The sequence below is a fragment of the Leptonychotes weddellii genome, chromosome 6 (assembly GCF_054177405.1).
Source record: "Leptonychotes weddellii isolate Sample4059 chromosome 6, ASM5417740v2, whole genome shotgun sequence".
Classification (NCBI taxonomy): Eukaryota; Metazoa; Chordata; class Mammalia; order Carnivora; family Phocidae; genus Leptonychotes; species Leptonychotes weddellii.
This window is the reverse complement of record NC_138374.1, coordinates 104,319,120-104,343,041: the sequence shown is the minus strand read 5'-3', so window position 1 is coordinate 104,343,041 and position 23,922 is coordinate 104,319,120. Positions and strand designations below refer to the sequence as shown.

Here is a 23,922-nt window from a genome sequence, read left to right as displayed (position 1 = left end):
GCGCCTGGGTGGCTCAGTCGGTTAAGCGACTGCCTTCAGCTCAGGTCATGATCCCAGGGTCCTGGGATCGAGCCCCGCATAGGGCTCCCTGCTCGGCGGGAAGCCTGCTTCTCCCTCTGCCCCTCACCCTGCTTGTGTTCCCTCTCTCGCTGTGTCTCTCTCTGTCAAATAAATAAATAAAATCTTAAAAAAAAAAAAATTTTTGGTGATGGATATACAGGTGTCCACTGTACTAGTCTGTTTTTTGTAAGGTTAAAAATGTTTATACTACATTAAGAAATAAGGGACTAAAGGAATTTGATAGTGCCATTAAAATTTTAAATGCACATTCCCTATTACCTAACAATTTCACTTCTAGCAATGCATCCTAAAAAACTGTTCTCATAAAAACATAAAAAGGATGTACTAGTAATGTTTGTTAAAGCACTATTTGAAATTATAAAATACTGAGGGGAAAATAAAATCTAAATTCAAATTCGGAAAATGGTTAAATATACTATATCCATATCATGCAATACTAAAAAAGAATAAAGTATATCTCTACCTAACATTGACAAATAATAGTCGAAGACAGATTTGGTAGAGAAAAAAAAAAGCTAAATTGCTAAATGCATCATCCTAACACTATTAATGTAAAAAACAAACAAAAATCTAAAACAACAGAGAGATGTAAAGCCATAAAAAAATGTATAGGATTACACCCTCCATGGGCCCTCCAAAATAGTAAGTTATTTCCAGGAAGGAAGAGGGATGGGGGAGAGGAATTCAGACTTTTGTTTTATGCTGTTTTTTACAATGAGAATGTATTTTACACACTTTGTAGAAGTAAAAATAAGCATAAATCAAATGATAATTATGAGTTAACGTACACACTCTACATTTTAAAGATTTTATAAAATAAAATCCTTACTTTATATATGGGCATTCAAGGATTATCTCAGAATACAAACTGTAATATTCATTGCACAATCATATCAATGCGATTTTTTTTAGAATACCCATTACAATATTACATGGTTTTAGATAAAGAGATATGTCAACATAATTAAAGCCTCTGCCTTTTATCTGCTTTTAATATAAAACACAAGTGAATTCCTTGGTAGTTTAAGTCTTCAAACTTTTATCTTCTAATTTACCTTATCATCCATTAAATAAGGTTTAATAGGTTAAGCCAAGCTCCTCTTTTTCTGTAAAGTAAATGTTCTAAATATGTTAGCACTTCTTAGAAAGGGGCAAATTCTAAGATCATTATGCAACAAAACAGTCTTCTCCCAAAAACTACTAAAAATGTCCTGAGGTATGTCTCTATTCTTCCCTTCCTTGCAAGAAGGTAGTAACAGCGTTACTGTATACAAAACTGGAACACAGACTCGCTACCCAGGTGCTGTTTCTTTATTCTTCCATTTGACGTTTATTTTTATTGTTTGCACTGTGGTCATTCGAACTCACAAGTGTGCTGCATTATGAACTTTTAAACTTATTTTCTAGAGATAGATTGTATGCTTCCTTAAGGCAGGTACCAATCCCTCAATGCTGTGTCTTTCCTCAAAAAACTAGCTTCTTCAGGGCTTTGCAAAATATGTGAGAAAGGAAGGGGAAATGTTATGAGGGCCAGCGAAGTTATTAATCAAGACAGCTTTCTTATCTACTTTAGAGTTGGAGGGAAAATGTTTTCACGACTTTACATGAAGTTCTAAAACAGGTAAAAGGAAAAGACCAAAGGCCAGTGCGGTGACTGGCTGACTTCCAGGATTACCCCTTCCTAGAGAATTCCTCCTAGAGTCAGTCTGCACTGTCCAATAGGGGAGCCAGTGGCTACTCTGTGGTTACTGAGGCCTTAAAATGTGGCTATAGCCCTAAAGGAGATGAGCTCTAAATTTACGCCACCAGATTTGAAAAGCTTAGTAGGAACAAAAGAATAGAAAAGATCTCGTTCGTTTCCTTTTTACTATTATAAGTTAAAAGGGTATCGTGGATAGAGCGGGCTAAATAAAACATAACATTAAAATTAATTTCACCTATTTTTTTCGTCCTTTAATTTCAAGTTACATACATTGCTCGCCTTGTATTTTTCTACTGGAAGGCGCTGGTCTAAGCGATTAATACCCAGCTGACACTAGCATCTATTTCGACCCTTCGCGTTTCTCGGGCTTCTTCTACCGGAGCGGGCAACACCGTTAACTTTGCGAAGCCTGTCGTAGGCTCTTTCTGAGCCTTGAGAGGGGTATAGGGTAAGGGGGTGATAAGAGATAGCTACCGGGCCCGTACCCACTGCACATCTCGCAGCGCAGGCTCCCGAATCTCCTCTGGCAGCGCGTCCCCGAGCTTTTCCACAAAGCGGCCGCACAGTTCTAGCATTTCCGTCACGGCCCGCTTCGAGGTGCAGCGCACCCGGAAGTCCTCTCGGGAGGTGCCGGCGACCGAGGCCCCGTCGTCCGCCCCGGCCACTCTCTCCACGTCCCGCGGAGGAGAAGGGACCACCAACACAGGAGCCGCTGCCATTTTTCCGGTTTGAACTGCGGGCGGGAACGCTGGGAGCGGAAGGGCGGGCTCTCACTGGGGGAAGAGGCACGCGTCCGGCCGGAAACTGAACCGGTGCAGCGACAGCGTTCCGGCTGAGGCTCGGCGGGAGAGTGGAGGGCGGCGGCGGCTGTGGCGATGGGGGCGGTGGGCCTAGGGTTGGTGGACTGTCACTGCCACCTCTCGGCCCCGGACTTTGACAGCGTATGTATGGGCGAGGCCCGGCCCGTGGGAGCGGGGAGGCCCTCCCGTCCTTTCCCTTCAGGTTATTTTTGCTCTCCTCCCTTAGGACCAAGCCTCAGATCCTCCCAGGCTCCTGTTCGTGGCCCTGAGTGACTTGCCCCTGGCTCTCTATTTAACTTCAGTCATTCTGATTTTTCTTTCTGACCCTGAATAGCGTTAAGCTCTCTATTTCTACGTGGCTTTTATTTGCCCCTCCCGCTTACGAGAGGGCTTCTCCCCTACCTTCCCTTGGCCCGGCTGTTTACCCCACCGGCCTCGGCCTCGCAGCTCCTGGCCTGGCCGAGCATCCACTTTGCCCAGGAGAAGTGTGCTTTCGGTACTTACCGGCGCGCCGTGTGCTCCTGTTCTAATGAGGGAGAGAAGCAAACAGAAAGAACAGAACACACACAAAATCCGAGTTACAAAGTGTTTTACCAGCTACATTGGAAACCAGAGGCTGATAAATGAGAAGGAAGAGCAGAGTCTCTTAAGGGGGAAAACCTCTCAAGAGGTGACACTTCATTTGGAACTGGAAAGGCAAAGAGCCAGCCAAGCAAGGAGGTGGGTGTACGGTGGTGTAGAAAGCAAGCAGGTCGCAGGCTCCAGACAGGATAGAATTTGACGCATTCAAGCTACAAAAAGGCTAGGTGGAGGGTGATGAGCTAGAGAGAGCCACTGGAATAAGACTAGAGGGTTGCAGGGGATAGGTGAGGTAGGTCAGTAAGGACAAGGTAGATCCAGTAAAGGTGTTTGGGTTTTTTGTTTTTTAAGGGAGAGTGACAAGATCTGATTTCCATTTTAAAAACCATTTTGCTGATGGAGAGCAAGTGTGGAAGTTAGAAAACCAGTTTGAAGGCTTTTGCTGTATGTAGACAGCAGATGATGATGATTGCAGGGGAGTTTGAGAAAAGTAGGTGGATTCGGTGTGTGTTTTAGAGCCAGAATCTATGGTACATGCTGAGGAATTGGATGTGGAGAGGGAGAGAAAGAGAGGACATGAGGATGCTGTAGGGAGGATGGTGGTGCTGTTTACTGAGAAGAGGGAAGACTGAGGTTGGGGAGGGCAGATAGAAGGAATAGGTTTGTAGAGGAGAGCTATGTTTGGCACATGTTGAAGCCTAATATCCATCCAAGTGGAAATGTCATATAGTCGATTTTAAATGTCAGTCTTGGGCTCAGGAGAGAATTCTAGGCTGGAGCTCAAAACTGGGGACTCGTTAGCATAATGATGATATCAAAACCTATGGATGCCATCACCTGAGGTGTGTACAGAGAGAGGAGCATAGGGTCCTGAAATCCAATAGAGGAGAGAGCCAGCTAAGGAGACTGAAAGTAGCAGCTAGTGGAGGGTGGTGTTTGCAGGAGAGCGGTATTGCAGAAGCCAAGAGTGGGAAATATTTCAGGAAGGAAGAAATGGACAAGTGAGGAGTTCTTAATGCTGCTGAGGGGTAGAGTAAGAGGAGGACAGAGAAGTGTCCTTTATATTTGACAATAACAGTTTCTGTTTTAGTGGAGTAGGAACAGAAGCCAGATTTTACTGAGAGAAAGGAAGAGTAAACAGAAGGTGGGGGAGTGTAGCTCTTCACATTCTATCACACTGTTCCTTGCCATTGTTGTCTCAACTACACTGATATACACAGCCAAAGAGCAGTTAGTTATTCATCTAAAATAATTGTGATGACTTATGCTTATTTTAGGATCTGGATGATGTGTTGGAGAAAGCCAAGAAGGTAAGTCAATATCTATAATTGCCCTTTGTTTTCCTATTAATTTCAATCCAGAACAGCTTGAAATTTAGATTTACTATGCCTATGTTGCTTTGTTAATAAGTAGCATTAATTTACTGTTTACTATATGCCAGGCACGGAGCTTAGTCCTTTCTGTACATTATCTCATTTAATGTTTCACAACATCCTTATGAAGAAGCTGCTATTTTAGAGCCAAACATTACCCATTTGATAGAGGAGGAAACTCAGACCTAGAGATTAATTTATCCAAAGATACACTGCTAGTAAAGTGATACAGACAAGATAGTCTGAATCCAAAACATGTTCCCACAGCTACCATGCTTACCAGTTATACGGAACAGATTGGTCTGTCTCCCAGTTCTAAAATTAACATTATTCCAGAGATCTTGAAGAAATTATAAAAGTTTTCTGAGACATTTTGATTTGTTTCAGGAAAAAAAATACTAATTTTTGGAAGTTTTTATGAAATTCATTGTAACTACCTCTTTGTAGCTTTCCCTTAAAGTGATAGTCAGAAACGGTTGCCAATACATTTTTACATACACAGCCATCATTCAATATGGCAGGTTAATAAGGAGCATGGGCTCTGGAGTTACACAGGCATAATGATCTTGAGCAAGTTATTTGACTCCATCCAGAACTCCTGATCAATATGATGGATTACAGCAATGCCTACCTCATAGGGCTGTGTAGATTAAATGAGGTAATATTTATATTCACTGAACATAGTGCCTGAAACATAGTAAGTACTCAGTGATTGCCATCATGATTATATTGATGGAGTATGAGTGAGCAAGAATAACTGAAAGTACAGAAGATTATAAATTTCTCTTCAGTTATGTTAGATGTGTATTGTTTGAGATTCTAACTATTCTATTCATTTTTGTTTCAGGCCAATGTCATGGCTCTTGTGGTGGTTGCTGAACATTCAGGAGAATTTGAAAAGATTATGCAGCTTTCAGAAAGGTGCTACTTTTCATTAAGAATTTAAAGAGTTGCTGGACGCCTGGGTGGCTCAGTCGTTAAGCGTCTGCCTTCAGCTCAGGTCATGATCCCAGGGTCCTGGGATCGAGTCCCACATCGGGCTCCCTGCTCCGCGGGGGGCCTGCTCCTCCCTCTCCCACTCCCCCTGCTTGTGTTCCTGCTCTCACTATGTCTCTCTCTGTCAAATAAATAAATAAAAATCTTTAAAAAAAAAAAAAAAAAGAATTTAAAGAGTTGCTGGGGCGCTTGGGTGGCTCAGTGGGTTGAGCGTCTGCCTTCGGCTCAGGTCATGATTTCAGGGTCCTGGAATCGAGCCCTGTGTTGGGCTCCCTGCTAGATGGAGAGTCTACTTCTCCCTCTCTCCCTCTGCCCCTCCCCCCTGCTTGTGCTCTCTCCCTCAAACAGATAAATAAAATCTAAAAAAAAAATAAGAATTTAAAGAGTTGCTAATAAGGATGCAGTTATGTCATATTTGTACTATCAAAGGTCATCCAATTTTAAAGAGAATGAGAAGAAGAAAATCCATCAACATAGCCCTAAAAAATTCTTTCATACTTGTTCTTTAGCGTAACATTGTCTACTAGTTTAATATTCCTGCTTTTTTAATTTGTTCTACATTTTTAGGTATAAGGGGTTTGTCCTGCCGTGCTTGGGTGTTCACCCTGTTCAAGGAGTTTCACCAGGAGATCAAAGAAGTGTCACATTAAAGGTAAAAGTCATATAAAACAAGAACCATAAAAAATGATACCTTTGATTCAGTAATGCTCCTCTTTCTGATTTATATTCTAAGGCAATAATCCAGAAGAAGGAAATGCTACCTTTCACAAAGGTGTTTGTTGCAGCATTATTTGTAGTAGAGAAAAAAAACAGAAACAACCTAGAGGCTCAGAAATTAAGGAAAAATTAACTTGTAGAGTGTTAAATATACGTATGTATGTATGGAATGCATACATGGAAGCTGAGAACGATAAGGTTTATTTTATGTAGCAATGAGGAAAAATGTTTACAATATAATATAGGGAGAAAAGCAGGATGCCAAATGGCTTATTCCCTAGTTGTGACGTTCATGTGAAAATATATTCTGTAAGGAAAAGACTAGAGGGAAAAACACAGAAATGACATTAGCTGTGATGATCGGGTAGTTTTCACATTTTTTTACCATATTGTCATATTGTTTGGCCAAAAAGTGATAAAATATCCAGAAAAAGAAAGATACAAATTCATAGATATAGTACCGTAAGGGAACACAGTATCATCTTGAACGTTAAACTGTCTCTAATGGAATGCTCTTGACTTATGAAACTGTAGTGCTTTTATACCGACCGGCTCTAAAACAAATCCTACCCACAAGATCTCATTGACTGACAATAGCCAATATGTCTCATATTTCAGACTCATCTCCTGACTTGGCATCGGGGAGATCCAGTTTCTTAAGTGCTTTATTACATAAATGTGAGTGATAGCACCCCCCATTTTTAAGAAGGAAAGACTTTCTGTTACCTATGAATAAATTAAGATACAAGGTCTTTCATTTTTTATAGTAATGAATCTGTATTCCTACATTAGGATACCCCAGATAGTTCTGTTTATTTTGAAACAAAATTGTTTTTAATTCACTTCAGGTAAAAATAAATACTTGTCCTGTAGTTCTCCTGAGTTGTTCTCCTGGGATGATAAAATTAGTTAAATTGCCAGAGAGATACAGTTTCCAAAATGTTGGGGATCATAGCAGGACAGCATTTATTTCATTTATATAGAGATTTATATGACTAGGCATTCATTTAGTTAGTCAGTCAGCAAGTGTTTACTGAGCACCTACTGCATTCCAAGCACTGCTGTAAGCACTGTAGAGTGAAATCCCTCTCATGGAAGCTAGATTCTAGTTGGGGGCAGACAGACAATCAACAATTAGATACATGGACAGGAAAACTGTAGATAGCACTCAGTGCTTTAAGACAATCAAACAAGATTATGTGATAGGGATTGTGGATGCTGATTTTTGGATTGTAGTCAAGGAAGGCCTCTCTGAGATGGTGATATGAGAACTGCAGCCTGAATGCTGCCAAGGAGTTGGCCCTGCAGAGAGAGGGCTCAGAGTGTTGTAGGCAAACGAAACAACCCAGCACAAAGGTCCTAAGGTAGGAATGAGCTTGACGTGGTCAAGAAACAGAAAGAGAGCTGCTGTGGCCGAGGGAAGGGGAAGTAACGGTGGCGGGGTCAGAGGGACTGGGCAGGGAGCACCGCGTCCAGGGCCTTGCTGGAGTTCAGTTTGCATCAGTGGGGGGATTCGAAGTGAGGAGGGACAAGATGGGATTTATGTTTTGAAGAGATCCCCTTGGGTATGGTGTGAAGAACAAATTTTGAAGAGTGCAAAAAAAGGAAGACAGGAAGAGTGAGAAGACCACTGCAGTAGTCCCTGGGAGAGAGGATGGCACACTGGACCAGAGTGCCAGCAGCAGAGGCGAGAGGGAAGTGGCTGGATTTGACATATTTTGGCATAAATGTAGAACTGATAGAACTGTTTAACTTACAAAACTAATGAGAATAGCAACATTAGATAGGTAATTCCAGATTCTCAAAGCAGATATGAACTCATAAAATCTCAGGATAGCCCTCTGGAAAACACCAGAGATAAGCAATTATTCCTCTTTTATTCTTAGTGTGCTTGTAGTCCATACCCTAGCTTAGTTTTCTCATAACGATTAGATTATAAACCCCTAATATAAACCCCTGATACTTGGTATGTAGTAAGTGTTTAGTAATTCACTTGGTTCATAAAATTAAAGTTCCTGGGGCACCTCGGGGCTCAGTCAGTTGAACACTGGGACTCTTGATTTCACTTCAGGTTTCTATCCCAGGATCATGAGATCAAACCCCACGTTGGGCTCCACCCTGGGTGTGGTGCCTGCTTGGGATTCTGTCTCTCCCTTTGCCCTTCCTCGCTCTAATAAATAAAATTAAAATTGCCTAGCTCACACAAATCTTTCAGCATATTCCTGAACTTATCCGTTCAATAAATATTACTACCAGGCAGGGCTTGGGACCCAGAGATATTTCAGGGAACCACAATTCACTGTGTGTGATCTACTGCCCCCTGCAGGCAGAGCATGTGCTCTGCAGTTGGCTCCCCTCCCTGCTTGGCCTGCTTCACACATTTGTGTTACACACCTGACCCTGTTTTCAAGATTGTGAAGACTAAACATTTTGTTTAATAAAAAAACTATTGTAATTATTTAAAATCATTCAGAATCAATCTGCTCTCCTTCCCTTTTGCCCTCCGTCCCCCTTTCTCCTCCTCCTTTCTTTCTTCTGTCCTCTTTCAGCAGCATAATGGGAACAGCACAGGCTTTGAAGTCACAGAGACCTGGCCTACTGGCTTCTTTGATCTGTGGCACTTCACTTTGCTAAGTCTCAATTTCCTCATTTGTAAACCATGAATAATTATACAATGGTATTAGTCCCGGTCATAGGTGTAGAGGTATAGGATCTTTAAAAACCCCATAATAGGGGCGCCTGGGTGGCTCAGTTGGTTAAGCAACTGCCTTCGGCTCAGGTCATGATCCTGGAGTCCCGGGATCGAGTCCCGCGTCGGGCTCCCTGCTCAGCGGGGGGTCTGCTTCCCCCTCTGCCCTCTTCCCTCTCGTGCTCTCTGTCTCTCATTCTCTCTCTCTCTCAAATAAATAAATAAAATCTTTAAAAAAAAAAAAAAACCCATAATAGAACCATTGGCTATTAAAGAACTTGAGACATCATTCAAGAGGTGGGAATAGAAATGAAGTCAGAAATAGACCTATGGAATGTCTTTATAAAACTGTTTACATGGGCGCCTGGGTGGCTCAGTTGGTTAAGCGACTGCCTTCGGCTCAGGTCATGATCCTGGAGTCCCGGGATCGAGTCCCGCATCGGGCTCCCTGCTCAGCGGGGAGTCTGCTTCTCCCTCTGACCCTCCCCCCTCTCATGCTCTCTCTCTCTCTCATTCTCTCTCTCAAATAAATAAATAAATAAAATCTTTAAAAAAAAAATGTTTACATCTATTGAAATAAAACGATAGGGACCACACACACGAATACACACATATAAAATTAGTAATATGAATTATATTAATTTCTACTTACTATGCTTGACTTGCCAGAAACTTCCAGATTATTTCATGAGAAGTTGAAACAGTCTCATTGTAAATTTGTTTTGCTTTTTTCATGGATAATAGATATTCCAAGAAGCTCATTTTTCCCTCTATCTGGTCTTCATCCAAATGTACACTTCCTTTGTAAGACTTTCCAAGTGTCAACCATTTCCTGGGTAATCTCTACCTTCTCCAGCCCCTCTGAACTTCAGAGACAGAGCAGTTTGGATGTTTGATATGGAAAAAGCTTTGGCTGACGATGTTTAACCTCCTCAACTATTGTCAGACACCGTCTCTGATCTGTAGGGTTTTATACTCTTAGCTCCTCACGACACTGTTAATTCCTCTTTATCCAGTCTACTAGAATATATTTCTGAGGCCATGATCTACTCTGTCCCTCATGTTATCTGTCTCCAGAGGCATAATTGTAAAATCTCCTCCTGCTCCTCTACCATCTGTTCCACCTCTCTTTTCTTAATTCTCCTTTGTTCTAATTATCCTCAGTAGAAGTTCTTTGCAATTTACATATCCTGAGACTAAAATCCTGAAAGTAGTTTAAAAGATATCTAGGAGCAAATTTTCCATATATTTGTCTTTCCCTTGTCTTACAAGGGAACCCTCACAGAGTAAATTCTCTTTAAATGGAAATAGTAATACCATGGAAACTAACAGTACTTAGTTACTTCAATAATTGACAAACAAGCATATGTGTGATAATTAGTGTTTATGCTGTTGAACCTTTAGGACAAAAATAGGCTAAGCAGGATTATAAAGACAAAAGAAATCAGTGAAAACAGTGCAGAGGATGTATGGGATTGTTGCTATTAAAAAACTCAAAAACCATTAACATCCTAAGAGGAGGACAGAGCACAGCACTCCCCAAAAACTCAGTTACAAAGGTGACTGCCAAAGATGGCTCTTGGTCACCTATTCCAGGAGGAAATCCAAATCAGTCCTAAATGTCAGGAAATTCCTCCTAAATATTAGGAAGTGTTTAAGTGAGACTTTTCATTGAAAGTCATGTTCTTGTAACCTGACTGGGTGTGGGATGTTTCTACTCAAATTTCCAAATAGTAGTACTCACCATTATAGAAGGATGACTGTTGGGCGCCTGGGTGGCTCAGTCGTTAAGCGTCTGCCTTCGGCTCAGGTCATGATCCCAGGGTCCTGGGATCGAGTCCCACATCCGGCTTCCTGCTCAGCGGGAAGCCTGCTTCTCCCTCTCCCACTCCCCCTGCTTGTGTTCCCTCTCTCGCTGTCTCTCTCTCTGTTGAAGAATAAATAAAGTCTTTAAAAAAAAATAAAAATAATAAATAAAAAAATTTAGAAGGATGACTGTCACTACTTCTTCAACTGGTTAAAGGTATGGAATGTATGTAAAGGACCCAGTATAATATAGTGCCTGGTATATAAAAGGTGTTTTCTAAAGTATCAGTTCCCTTACACTTCTATTTAAACAAATTTACTTTTTTTTCTCCTAGGATTTGGATGTAGCTTTGCCCATTATGGAGAATTATAAAGATCAGTTGTTGGCAATTGGAGAGGTAACACCAAATAGCTGATCAAATGACTGCTAATCCAGACTTTTCATATGATATATGAATATAATCTTTAGTTCACTATTGGTGATTATAACTGACTTAGATAATTATATTCACTTCATTTAGCTGGATAATAATTTGTCACTACTTCCTCAATAAGCAAAAGAGCCTGAGGTAAGACAGTAGAAAGCCCCACTATAGATTTATGTTAATGAAAGAAAACTACTTTATTAGCATTTCTGTGTACTTTGTTCTTTTTTTTCCCTTTTCTTAAATAGGGTCGTCATCTCTATAGTTAGTTAACGCAGTATATACAAACATACTTTAAATAGACTAGAGTTTGTTGGGGTGCCTGGCTGCCTCAGTTGGTGGAGTATGTGACTCTTGATCTCAGGGTCCTAAGTTCCAGCCCCACATTGGACGTAGAACTTACTTAATAAATAAATAAAATATTTTTTTAAAAAATTTAAAAATAGGCTAGAGTTTGTAATTAAAGAACATTTTTTATTAAATAATTTACAGTTGTGAAGCATTTTTATCACTTGGTAATAAACTCCACTTCTAATCAAAGATAAAAGATAAGAGTAACACTTAAATTAGAATATAGACTTTAGCAATGTATGCCAAAAGAGTATCAAGGGAAACAGTCATTTATAATCTTCACTGTCCAATGTAGTAACCACATATAGCACTTGAAATGTGATTGGTCCAAATTGAGATATGCTATAAATATAAAACACACAGGATTTCAAAGTCTTAGTACCCAAAAAAAGAATGTAAAATAATGCAATGATTTTTTATATTGATTTTGTATTGAAATAATAATATTACTATATAATAATAATGATGTTTTGGACATACAGATTAAATAAAGTGTATCATTAAAATTAATTTCACCTGATTCTTGTTAGTGTTTTGTTTTTTTTTTTTAAAGATTTTATTTATTTATTTGACAGAGAGAGACACAGCGAGAGAGGGAACACAAGCAAGGGGAGTGGGGGAGGGAGAAGCAGGCCTCCCTGGGATCATGACCCAAGTGGAAGGCAGATGCTTAACAACTGAGCCACCCAGGCACCCCTCTTGTTAGTGTTTTTAATGTGGCTACTAGAAAATGTAAAGTTATATATGTGGCTTGCATGTATGGCTCCCATCATATTTCTCTTGGACAGCACTGCTCCACAATATGTCTTTTGAATTCATTAAACCACAAACATGTAAATCTGTTTTATCTTTCTGTTACAGGTGGGACTAGATTTCTCCCCCAGATTTGCTGGCACTGATGAGCAGAAAGAAGAGCAACGACAAGTCCTAATCCGACAGGTCCAGTTAGCCAAAAGATTAAATTTGCCTTTGTAGGTTAATTAATCATCTTTCTATATTAATAGCTATAGAGAAAATTAAATAATGATTCTCCTGAGATGGAGCTCTGTATTTCTTTTTCTCTGAATTACTTTAATAGAACAAAAATAATACTTTCAGATTAAGTACCTAAAAGGAATTTTTTGTTGTTAAACAGAAATGTTCACTCACGCTCTGCTGGAAGACCCACCATCAGCCTCTTGAATGAGCAAGGTATTTAGGTTCCTGAGAGAAGTGTGCCTAATATTTACGTTTGACAGTTCCAGTCCACATGCACATAGAATAAGCTGTGTTTTAATTTGATTTCTTAAAGGGAAGGGAGTGGGGCAAGAGTGGAGGTGGAAATGAACTAAGGTGATTTTGCAAGTCAGCCTACTTTCAAGAGTGATTATGACATTTAGAAGGCCAGCATAGAGCAAATGAAAAATTGGATCAAGTAATTTATATTCCTTAGTTTAAAAATTATCAGCTCTAATTTTTTAATCAGCTTAAGTAGCTGATTAATGAGAGAGGAAAAAACAAAGCAAAGATGGGTTACTGTCTTGCATGTTTTCTGGCTGCTGCCTCAGAAAATGGTATTATACAGGTCGTGGCCATCATACCTGAAATGCACTGTTATCTTCACCTGTTGCTCCTAAAGTAAAAATATATCTTATAGCATTACTTTTCAGACTTTTTAAAGTACCATCCACAGTAAGAAATACACTTGAGTACTTTTTTTGGTACTTAGACTTTATTTTGAGACTCAGTATATACATATACAGAAAACTGGCCAAAGTTTAAGGAGCAGTACATCTATATGTATGTGCAGATAGGCATATATAAATATGTACATATACATATATGCAGTCACACATATACATATAAGCATATGCTGGTCAGTCGAGACCCACTAAATTGATTCCATAATTCATTTATGATTGTAACCCACTAATGATCATGTCTACTGTTTGAAAAAAACAGTATCAAATAGTAAAGTAAATGTAATTGCCTGCAACTAGAAAGCATTATATTTCTCAGTGATGAGAATCACTGGAATTACTCATACTGAGCATGATTTTTATGCAGGCTGAGCAGCCATCCTTTAAGAACTGGAGGTGATTTGGTGAAGCCAGTCCTAACTATTGAGTCTCTGAGTCATTGAGCTCCCTGTTTCTTCTTTCACTAGCATTCTTGTTAAGGATAATTTCACTGCTTAAAAATCTAGTAGGAATAATAATTTGACAGTTTACAAACTTCTAGAAAAAGTTTGATGGTATAAGAAGTTTAAATATTTATTTAAAAATTTATATTTTTTCTAATGTAGGCTCCACGCCCCGTGTGGAGCCCAACGTGGGGCTTGAACTCACGACCCTGAGATCAAGACCTGAGCTGAAATCAAGAACTGGATGCTTAACTGACTGAGCCACCCAGGGGCCCTTAAAAAATTGTATTTCGATTTTATTCTGAAGATTAAGAATGTTCTCTATTTTTTATTTTACTGTTTGAACACTGTACATTTACCCTTTAGAAATCATATAGGGGCACCTGGTTGGAAGAGCATGCAATTCTTGATCTCAGGTTTTGAGTTCAAGCTCCATATGGGGTGTAGAGATTACTTAAATAAATAAAACTTAAGAAAAAAAAAAGTCATAGAACCTCATCTTTATATTATAGTGACCAAAGTTTACTTAAAATTTATAATCTATGTTGCCCACTTTGATTAGTGGGAAAACTTCTTGTTAAGGAAATGAAAGGAAACTCTAAATTATCTTTAATCTTTAACAGGTGCTGACAAAGTGCTCCTGCATGCATTTGATGGCCGGCCATCTGTAGCGATGGAAGGAGTAAGAGCTGGGTACTTCTTCTCAATTCCTCCTTCTATCATAAGAAGTGGACAGGTAAGTTCCTTAGCTAAGCCTCATTTTATGCTTTGTAAAATACCCTTTAAATCATGAGCTTTTATTACACACTTCTAATACTATTCGAGTTACATTACAAAAAGTAATCGTCAGTCCCTACCTCACATGTATATGAAAAGTAGCTCAAAAATGAATCAAAGAGCTAAACCCAAGAGCTAAAATTTATAAAACTATTAGAAGAAAACAAATCAAAATCTTTGTAACTTTGGAATAAGCAGTGGTTTCTTACATATGACACCAAAAGCACAAGCAACCAAAGAAAAAAATAGATAAATTGGACATCGTCAAAATTTAAAACTTCCACAATAAAACAGTTTTTGAACTTTTATGCTTCAAAAAACACTATTGAGAAAGTGAAAAGTTAACCCACAGAAGGAGGAAAGGTGTTTGCAAACTATATCTGGTAAGGGTCTAGTATTCAGAGTACATAAAATACCATTACAACTCACCAAGTAGAAAGACAAATAATCTGGGGCGCCTGGGTGGCTCAGTCAGTTAAGTGTCCAACTCTTGGTTTGAGCTCAGGTCGTGATCTCCAGGTTGTGGGATTGAGCCCTGCATCAGGCTCCACACTTGGTGGGGAGTCTGCTTGAGATTCCCTCCCTCCTTCCTCTGCCCCTCCCCGCTCACACTCACTTTCTCTCTCTCTCTCTCTCTCTCGCTTTCAAATAAATAAATAAATCTTAAAAAAAAGACATGTTGGATTTTGTCAAATGTTTTTTTCTTTTTAAAGAAACTGTTTATTTCTATCAACCTTATTTCCATTTTCTGTTTGTCAAATGTTTGTTCTGCCTCTACTGAGATGATCATACTGGTCTTCTTTTCTTGGCCTGTAAATTGTATTGATTGATTTTCTAATGTAGAACCAACCTTGTATTCCTTGGATAAATTCTACTTGGTCATGAGCCAGGCATACCTCAGTGATGTTGCAGGTGCGGTTCCAGACTACTGCAATAGAGCAAATATCACAGTAAAGCAAGTCAAGTGAATTTTTTGGTTTCCCAGTGCATATAAAAGTTATGTGTACACTATATTGTAGTCTATTAAGTGTGCAATAGCACTGTGTCCAAAAAAACAATGTACATGCCTTAATTTAAAAGTGTTTTATTGTGGGGCACCTGGGTGGCTCGGTCAGTTAAGTGTCCAGCTCTTGGTTTTAACTCAGGTCATGGTCTCGCAGTCATGGGATCCAGCCCTATGTCCAGCTCCTCGTTCAGTGCAGAGTCTGCTTCAGATTCTACCACTCTACCCCTCCCAGCTAGTGTGTGCTTGCTGTCTCTCAAATAAATAAGTAAAAATTTAAAAATAAATAAAAGTATTTTATTGTTAAAAAATGCTAACCATCATCTGAGCTTTCAGGGGGTCATAATCTCCTTGCTGGTGGAGGGTCTTGCCTCAATGTTGGTGACTCCTGACAGATCAGGGTGATGGTTGCTAAAGGTTGGGGTGGCTGAGGCAATTTCTTAAAATAAGACAACAGTGAAGTTTGCTGCATCCATTGACTCTTCCCTTCAAGAATGATTTTTCTATAGCACATGATGCTATTTAATAGCATTTTGCCCACAGTAGAACTTCTTTCAAAATTGGAGTCAATCCTCTTAAACCCTGCCACTGCTTTATCAACTAAATATATGTAATATTCTAAATCTATTGTTATTTCAGCAATCTTCACAGCATCTTCACCAGGAGTAGATTCCATCCCAAGAAACTACTTTCTCTGCTCACCCATAAGAAACAACTCCTCATTCATTCAAGTTTTATTGTGAAATTGCAACAATTCATTCACATCTTCAGGCTCCACTTCTTATTCCAGTTCTCTTACTATTTCCACCACATCTGTAGTTACTTTCTCCACTGAAGTCTTGAACCCCTCAAAGTCATTTATGAGGGTTGGAATCAATTTCTTCCAAACTTCTGTTAATGTTGATATTTGGACCTCTTTCTATGACTTACAAATGTTTTTAATGACATGTAGAATGGTGAATCCTTCCCAGAAGGTTTTCAGTTTACTTTGCCCAGATCCATCCAAGGAATCACTATGTGATACTAACTATAACCTCATGAAATGTATTTCTTAAATAGTAACACTTGGAAATCAGAGTTATTACTTGGTCCACAGACTGCAGAATGGTTGTTGTGTTAGCAGGCATGAAAACATTACTCTACTTGTATATCTCCAGCAGAGCCCTTGGGTGACCAGGTGCATTGTCAATGAGCAGTAATATTTTGGAAGGAATCTTTTTTATCTCAACAGTGGACTTAATTTTTATTAAATCATGTTGTAAGCAGATGTGCCTGCATCCAAGCTTTGTTGTTCCATTTATAAAGCACAAGCAGAATAAATTTAGCACTATTTCTAAGGGCCCTAGGATTTTTAGAATGGTAAACAAACATTGACTTCAACTTAGTCAACCAACTGCATTAGCACCTAATGAGAGTTAGCCTGTCCTTTGAAGTTTTGAAGGCAGGCATAGATTTTTCTCTCTAGCTACAAAAGTCCTAGATGGCATCTTCTTCCAGTATAAGGCTGTTCTGTCTACATTGAAAATCTATCCTTTAGCATGGCCACCTTCATAAATTCTCTTAGCAAGATTTCTGGGTAACTCACAGCTTCTACATTAGCACTTGCTGCTTTACCTTACACTCTGATGTTATGGAGACGGCTTCTTTCTGTAAACCTCATGAACCAGCCTCTGCTAGCATCAAGCTCTTCTGCAGCTTCCTCACCTCTCTCAGCCTGCATAGAATAGAAGGGCCTTGCTCTGAATAGGGCTTCGGCTTAAGGGAAGGTTGTGGCTGGTTTGATCTTCTACCCAGACCACTCAGACTTTCCCTATATCAGTAATAAGGCTGTTTTGTTTTATCATTTGTGTGTTCCCTGGAGCAGCACTTGTAATTTCCCCCAAGAACTTCTTTGCATTCACAACTCAGTGAACTGGCCCAAGACGTCTCACTTTCCGCCTATCTTGGCTTTTCTCACCAGGCTTAATCATTTCTAGCTTTTGATTTAAAATGAGAAATGTGTGACCCTTCCATTCCCTTGAACACTTAGAGGCCAGTGTAGTGTTATTAGTTGGCCTAATTTCAGTATTGTGTGTCTCAGGAAATAGACCTAAGGAGAGGGAGAGAGACAAGGGAATGGCTGGTGGGTGGAACAGTCAGAACACAAGCAACTTTTAAACTTACCATCTTGTATGGGCGCAGTTCATGGTGCTGCAGAACAATTACAATAGCAACATCAAAGAGCACTGATCACAGATCAGCATAACAAATATAATAACAATGAAAACGGTTGAAATATTGCAAGAATTACCAAAATGTGAATGACATGAAATGAGAAAATGCTTTTGGAAAAAATGGCACCTATAGACTTGCAGGGTTGCCACAAACTTTCAATTTGTAAAAAAACAAACAAAAAAAACACCTCACTGTCTGTGAAACACAATAAAACAAGGTGGGCCTGCATATTATCCTTTTTATAGTTTCATTTTATAGTTTAAGGTAGAACTTTAGATTATTTGTAATCTTTCTTATTTTCTCATGTAAACCTTTACTGCGATAGTTTCATTAGCGCTAACTGGATCTTGTAGTTGCAGTCCCAGATTTTGATAGATGCTGTATTTTCACTTTCTTTCAGTTTGGAATATTTTGTAATTTACCTTGTGACTTCCTCTTTGACCATATCGATTATTTCAAAGTGTGTTGCTCAATTTCCAAATACTTAGGAAAATTTGTGGATATCTGCTTGTGTCTATAAATATGGATCTACCTCATCTTTAAAGTGATTGCATAATACTTCACAGTTTGGATGTACCATAATTTATTTAATCATTACCTTAAGATTAGGTCATTTCTAGTGTTTCACTGTTACAAACAGTGCTTCAGTATTCAGCCATAAAAAAGAATGAAATCTTGCCATTTCAACAAAATGGATGGATCAAGAGGGTATTATGCTAAGTGAAATAAATCAGACAGAAAAAGACAAATACTATATGATTTTACTTTTATGTGGAATCTAAAAAACAAAACAAATGAACAAAGAAAACCAAACAGACTCATAAGAGAACAAACTGGTGGTTGCCAGAAGGGAAGGGGGTGGGGAAATGGGCAAAATAAGTGAAGGGGGTTAAGAGGTACAAACTTTCAGTTACAAACTAAGTTATGGTGTTGAAAAGTACACCATAGGGAATATAGTCAATAGTATTGTGATAATCTTGTATGGTGACAGATGGTAACTACATTTATTGTGGTGAGCATTTAGTAACAGTTGAAAGTTTTAATAATTAATTGAATATGAAAGCATGAATTTTAGGTTCCTGCAAAGTAGGATGCATTGGTATATGGGTTTAATGCTCCGTTTTTTTTTATCTTTATGTCTCATGTTTTAAACTGACTAGCTTTCTCTTTTCTCTAAGAAACAGAAACTTGTGAAACAGTTGCCTTTAACTTCAATTTGCTTAGAAACAGATTCACCTGCACTAGGACCAGAAAAACAGGTGATTATCTAATTCCTACATTATTTAGATTGTCTTTCTTTTGAGCTATTTTCACCTTAGCTGTGTTTCTCATTACAGTGTAAATACAGTGGAATCCTATTTTTTTTTAAGATTTTATTTATTTATTTGAAAGAGAAAGAGTGAATGAGAGGGAGAGAGAATCCCACACTGAACACAGCCCAACACAGGGCTTGATTCCACGACCACAAGATCATGACCTGAGCCGAACCAAGAGTCAGACGCTTAACCGACTGAGCCATCCAGGTGCCTCCATTGGAATCCTGTTTTAATGCTTGGTTGAGAGGTTTTATTAATTTTATAGCTGTTGTGCTCTAGCGAATATTACTGGATATTGGCCAGGTCTTAATTTACATAATAATGAGAGCCGCACCAGTATAGTAAAAAAACTCCGTGTCTAGAGTCAGAAAGACCTGGTTTCAAATCCTATCTCTGCTACCCACTAGCTGAGTGACTTTGGGCAAGTTATTTAATCTCTTTGAATCTGTTTCCTCAGGGCACCTGGGTGGCTCAGTTGGTTAAGCGTCTGCCTTCGGCTCAGGTCGTGATCCCTGAGTACCGGGATCGATCCCCACATCAGGCTCCCTGCTCAGGGGGGGCCTGCTTCCCCTGTCTCCCTGTCCCTCTGCTCCTCTCCCTGCTCATGCTCTCTCTCTTTCTCACTCTCCCTCTCATATAAATAAATAAAATCTTTAAAAAAACACACACACAAAAACCTGTTTCCTCGTTTACAAAATGACAATAATAACATTAAAATATTACAGTGTGGATTAAATGAAATAATGTATATGAAATGTCTAGCAGTGTCTGGTATATAGTAGATGCTCAAAAAATTTTTTTTTCTTCTTTTAATTGGCATGTTATAATGAGGCTGTTTCTTTCAGTACAAATATTGATATAGTCATGGATTTACTGATGTGATCTTTCTCTACATTTTGTTATTATAGGTCACAAAGAATCATACTTTAAATATTGCTACCTTTTAAAATTATAACTGAAAGGAAGCCAGAGTATCTACTCTTTTTGCCTTAGTGCGTATTATATTCGCCTTCCAGTGTGTAGCTAACTTGTGTCCTTGACCGCCCATCAGATCTGTGTCTCCATGCCTGCCAGGTTCAAAAGACTGGCATTCAAGATTCAGAGGTTTGGGAGTAGTTGTGATGTGATTTTTAATAAACTATGATTGTTTATGATTGCAATGTGAATATTGCTAATTAATGTCCAATTAGATACATATTTTTGTAAGTCAGCTCTTAAAAATATAGAAGACAGAAAAATCACAATTCCAGTTATTTGTTTGGGTATAGAACAAAATGGTACAGAATTGCTTTCCTGGTTAGTGTAAACTAGAAGGAAAAGGACCTAGCATTTTTTTTCCCTAAACAGGAATGAATTTCATTTTTTTTTTTAATTTATTTGAGAAAGAGAGAGCACAAGCTGGGGGAAGGGCAGAAAGAGAGGGAGAAGCAGACTCGCCACTGAGCAGGGAGCCCGATGCAGGACTCGATCCCAGGGCTCCAGGATCACGACCTGAACCGAAGGCAGACACTTTTTTTTTTTTTTTTTTAAGATTTTATTTATTTATTTGACAGAGAGCAACACAGAGAGAGAGGGAACACAAGCAGGGAGAGTGGGAGAGGGAGAAGCAGGCTTCCCGCCGAGCAGGGAGCCCGACACTTAACCAACTGAGCCACCCAGGTGCCCCAACAGGAATGAATTTCAAATGCTATTCTAACTCAGTTTATATTTACATCTAGTTGATTTGACAAGAATTCTGAGTTTCTGGCATGGCGCCTTGCACATAACAGGTACTCAGAAGTATTTATTGAATCAATGAATTTTGTAGCTTGAATATGCTTTTTGTTAAGTAAAATATGTTTTGTTTAGAAAATTAGAAAACACAGAAAATCATAAACAAGAAAATAGAACCATCTACCCCTGAGAGGTTACCACTAGAGTACAGTGGCTAAAAGCATAAACTGATGCCAGATTGCTCAGGCTCAAACCTCAGCCAGCCTATATACTAGCTGTGTAGGATTCCTTCTTATCTATGAAAACAGGACACAAGGGGCGCCTGGGTGGCCCAGTCATTAAGCGCCTGCCTTCGGCTCAGGTCATGGTCCCAGCGTCCTGGGATCGAGCCCCGCATCGGGCTCCCTGCTCCGCGGGAAGCCTGCTTCTCCCTCTCCCACTCCCCCTGCTTGTGTTCCCTCTCTCGCTGTGTCTCTCTCTGTCAAATAGATAAATTAAATCTTTAAAAAAAATAAAACAACAAAAAAACGGTACACAAAACTGATAACAATAGTACCTATCTCACAGAGTTACTTTGAGGAATAAGTGAGAAATTCCATGAAAAGCTGACAACAAAACCTTGCCAACAATAAGCACTAAATAAATGTAAGTTTTTATGTCCTTCCAGCCTTTTTAATATCCATATATGTACATATATATTTTTCATAAAAATAAGATTCACTTGAACACATTTCTTGACTTGCTTTTATGTGGTAAATATCTATATATGTCAATAAATATACTTTTCCTCATCATGTTTAATAACTGCATAATATTCCAGTGTGTGAACAGACCATAATATATGTAACTTGATGTTGTCATTTATGTTGTTTCCAACACAGTATCATAAACAATATGATGAACGTCCTTGAACAAAAATCTTGGTGCACATTTTTCATTGTTTTTTTAGGCTAATTATCAAGGTCATTTTTTTTTTAACTTTAACAGTTCTCTTATTCCTCTGAACATCATTATCATCCTGAGTAGGAAAAAATAATAATAATGAAATTCACAAAATCTAAATACTCCTGATTATAGATACACCACTGTTTTGTAACCATTGAAAAAGAAAAAAACACTGCCAGTCGTGCTGTGACATGCCATTGAATGTAAGTAAAACATCTATCAATTTCAGAGATGTTACATAGGAGGAAATGTGTCTTAGAATCAGTGAAATACCAGTGTATAATCTATTTAGTCTTCCAGACACACAGTAGCAATTCTTGAATCCAACTGTAATATAACCTGTGAGGTGAAGAGGCCAAGCCACAGAGCAGTGACCTTTACAAGCGCTCACTTCTGCAACAAACCAAGCACAGTTAATCCATCAGGTCAGGCAGGTCACCAAGTGTTCACCACCTACAGACTGCTTCATCTGCTAGGTGCCAGGGCTCTTTTAAAGAGCAACACCGACTTACAGTCAACGTTATACAGGCCAGCCTTGTGGCTGTAGCTCTTAACTTAAGTTCAGGGCCTTCTCCCCAGCCTTGCCACCTTGCCACCCCTAACCTGCCCATTAAAAAAAAAAAAGCTCATTGGTTTTTTTTTTTTTTTTAAAAGATTTTATTTATCTGACAGAGAGATACAGTGAGAGAGGGAACACAAGCAGGGGGAGTGGGAGAGGGAGAAGCAGGCTTCCCGCGGAGCAGGGAGCCCGATGTGGGGCTCGATCCCAGGACCCTGGGATCATGACCTGAGCCTAAGGCAGACGCTTAACGACTGAGCCACCCAGGTGCCCCTCATTGGTTTTTACCAACTCACTTTGTTCTGTTTTGTCTATGGTCTCCAAGATTGCTTCCCTTGACTGTCATATCTGATTCACTTTCTGCTTTGTTCTGTTTCAGGTACGAAATGAACCCCAAAACATTTCCATTTCAGCAGAATATATTGCCCAGGTGAAGGGGATCTCAGTAGAAGAAGTTATAGAAGTGACAACACAGAATTCATTGAGGCTGTTTCCTAAGCTTCAGCATCTGCTCCAGAAGTAGCTTCAAAACCAAATGACATAGGGGACAGCATTTGAGAGAAAGAAATGTTCTGAGTAGGAGTCTGAACTGAAGTGTGAGGCCATTATATAAGGATATAGAAGATTATGATTTTAGAGAAATATTTCTCCTAAAACCGGGCTTGGGTCCTGAAACCCTGGATTCTGATTCTACCTTGTGCTTCTTTATAATGAATGGAGTCCTAGCAAGAGATTGGGAAACACCACTGCTTCTTACCTTACACCATTAAGTAGAACCCACCATATGACCTGAAACCATTTCTTCTGGCAAGGGAGGCTCCCCCAGGTAAGACATGAGCAGTATTGGGACAGCTAACGTTTGATCCTTCCCCACCACAGGATTTATCTAGTGGAAGGAGATCATCTTGTTTCTTACACTGTCAGAGATCTCTTTTCTGGGTTTGTAAAATTGAATTGTTAGTACTTTGAATTACTTCTTTTTAAGAGAAAAATGTATAGGTTTTTATATTGATCATAGATTTTGACTTATGAGGCCAGTGGTTTGTGCTATCACCATTAAGTGCCAAGCCCCAAAGTTTAGGTAATAAACCGAGTTTAAGTTCCAGTCTGAATATTGTCACGTTTAAAATGTACATAGCTTTATTAAAATGTATCTGACTATTTTTGCATACAGTGATATTTTATATTTTTAAGTTTTGAAAATCTTGGCTGCAAAGAGTTCTGTGGATGGATGGTGGGTACAGTAGCACGATAATGTGAATGTATGTAATGCCACTAACCTACACACCTGGTCGTTATTAAAGTGGTATTTTATGTTATGTCTCTTTTACCCCAATTTTTAAAAATCTCATATGTAGTTTACTAAACGTTGTGACCCATACCAAAGCCTGCATATTTAATTTTACTAAATTATACAAGCAGCAAATACTGGGAAAAGTGCCTATCATAGAAAAAAATGAATTTCCTAAAAAGCTAAGTGATTTTACATAATCTTTAGTATTTTGAAATTAATTTATTTATAGAGGAATCAAAACTAGTTCTAGGGCAGACTGTCCAAACCAAACTAGATTAGCTAAGAAACCGAAGAGGGTACTTCATGAGGCACTTGACCACCCATCAGCATCATGAGAGATGACATTCCTACATGTAGTGGGAGATTCTATTAAAATCAGACTTCTGGCTCTCTTTCAACTCTATTTCTTCCGCCTGTTTCCTACCCTTTCTGCCCACACTCCCTTTGTCAAACTCTCACC

At 39.1% G+C, this 23,922-nt stretch overlaps 2 protein-coding genes across 11 annotated transcripts in view; one reads left to right on the top strand and one right to left on the bottom strand.

Annotated features, from left to right (window-relative positions):
• NSL1 (NSL1 component of MIS12 kinetochore complex) overlaps positions 1-2,502 on the bottom strand; it is a 47,097-nt gene extending 44,595 nt beyond the window's left edge. For all 4 annotated transcript variants that reach the window (XM_081824848.1, XM_081824845.1, XM_081824846.1 and 1 more), the window contains exon 1: positions 2,269-2,502. In XM_081824848.1, the coding sequence (XP_081680974.1) occupies positions 2,269-2,502 (234 nt within the window). The remainder of the gene's footprint in view (positions 1-2,268) is intronic.
• A 14-nt stretch (positions 2,503-2,516) lies between these two features.
• TATDN3 (TatD DNase domain containing 3) lies at positions 2,517-23,487 on the top strand. 7 transcript variants are annotated; one of them, XM_081824850.1, is made up of 11 exons: positions 2,588-2,724; positions 2,810-3,303; positions 4,440-4,472; positions 5,383-5,456; positions 6,099-6,183; positions 11,079-11,141; positions 12,381-12,490; positions 12,655-12,710; positions 14,265-14,377; positions 18,814-18,894; positions 22,548-23,487. In XM_081824850.1, exons 4-11 carry the CDS (start codon positions 5,392-5,394, stop codon positions 22,689-22,691), a joined length of 717 nt encoding a protein of 238 aa, XP_081680976.1. In that variant the 5' UTR covers positions 2,588-2,724; positions 2,810-3,303; positions 4,440-4,472; positions 5,383-5,391; the 3' UTR covers positions 22,692-23,487. The 7 variants fall into 7 exon arrangements, with proteins under 7 accessions (XP_081680975.1, XP_006742046.1, XP_081680977.1 ...); XM_081824849.1 differs by lacking the exon at positions 2,810-3,303 and having other exon boundaries at positions 2,517-2,724; positions 21,742-22,631; XM_081824851.1 differs by lacking the exons at positions 2,810-3,303; positions 22,548-23,487 and adding an exon at positions 21,232-21,349 and having other exon boundaries at positions 2,531-2,724.
• The last annotated feature ends 435 nt before the right edge of the window (positions 23,488-23,922 follow it).

Excerpts from the sequence above, each read along its gene's own strand:
- TATDN3 (XM_006741981.3), top strand. The coding sequence starts at position 2,659 with ATGGGGGCGGTGGGCCTAGGGTTGGTGGACTGTCACTGCCACCTCTCG. Across the intron at positions 11,142-12,380 it reads AGTTGTTGGCAATTGGAGAG|GTGGGACTAGATTTCTCCCC; the intron begins GTAACACCAAAT and ends TTTCTGTTACAG. Across the intron at positions 12,491-12,654 it reads AAAAGATTAAATTTGCCTTT|AAATGTTCACTCACGCTCTG; the intron begins GTAGGTTAATTA and ends GTTGTTAAACAG.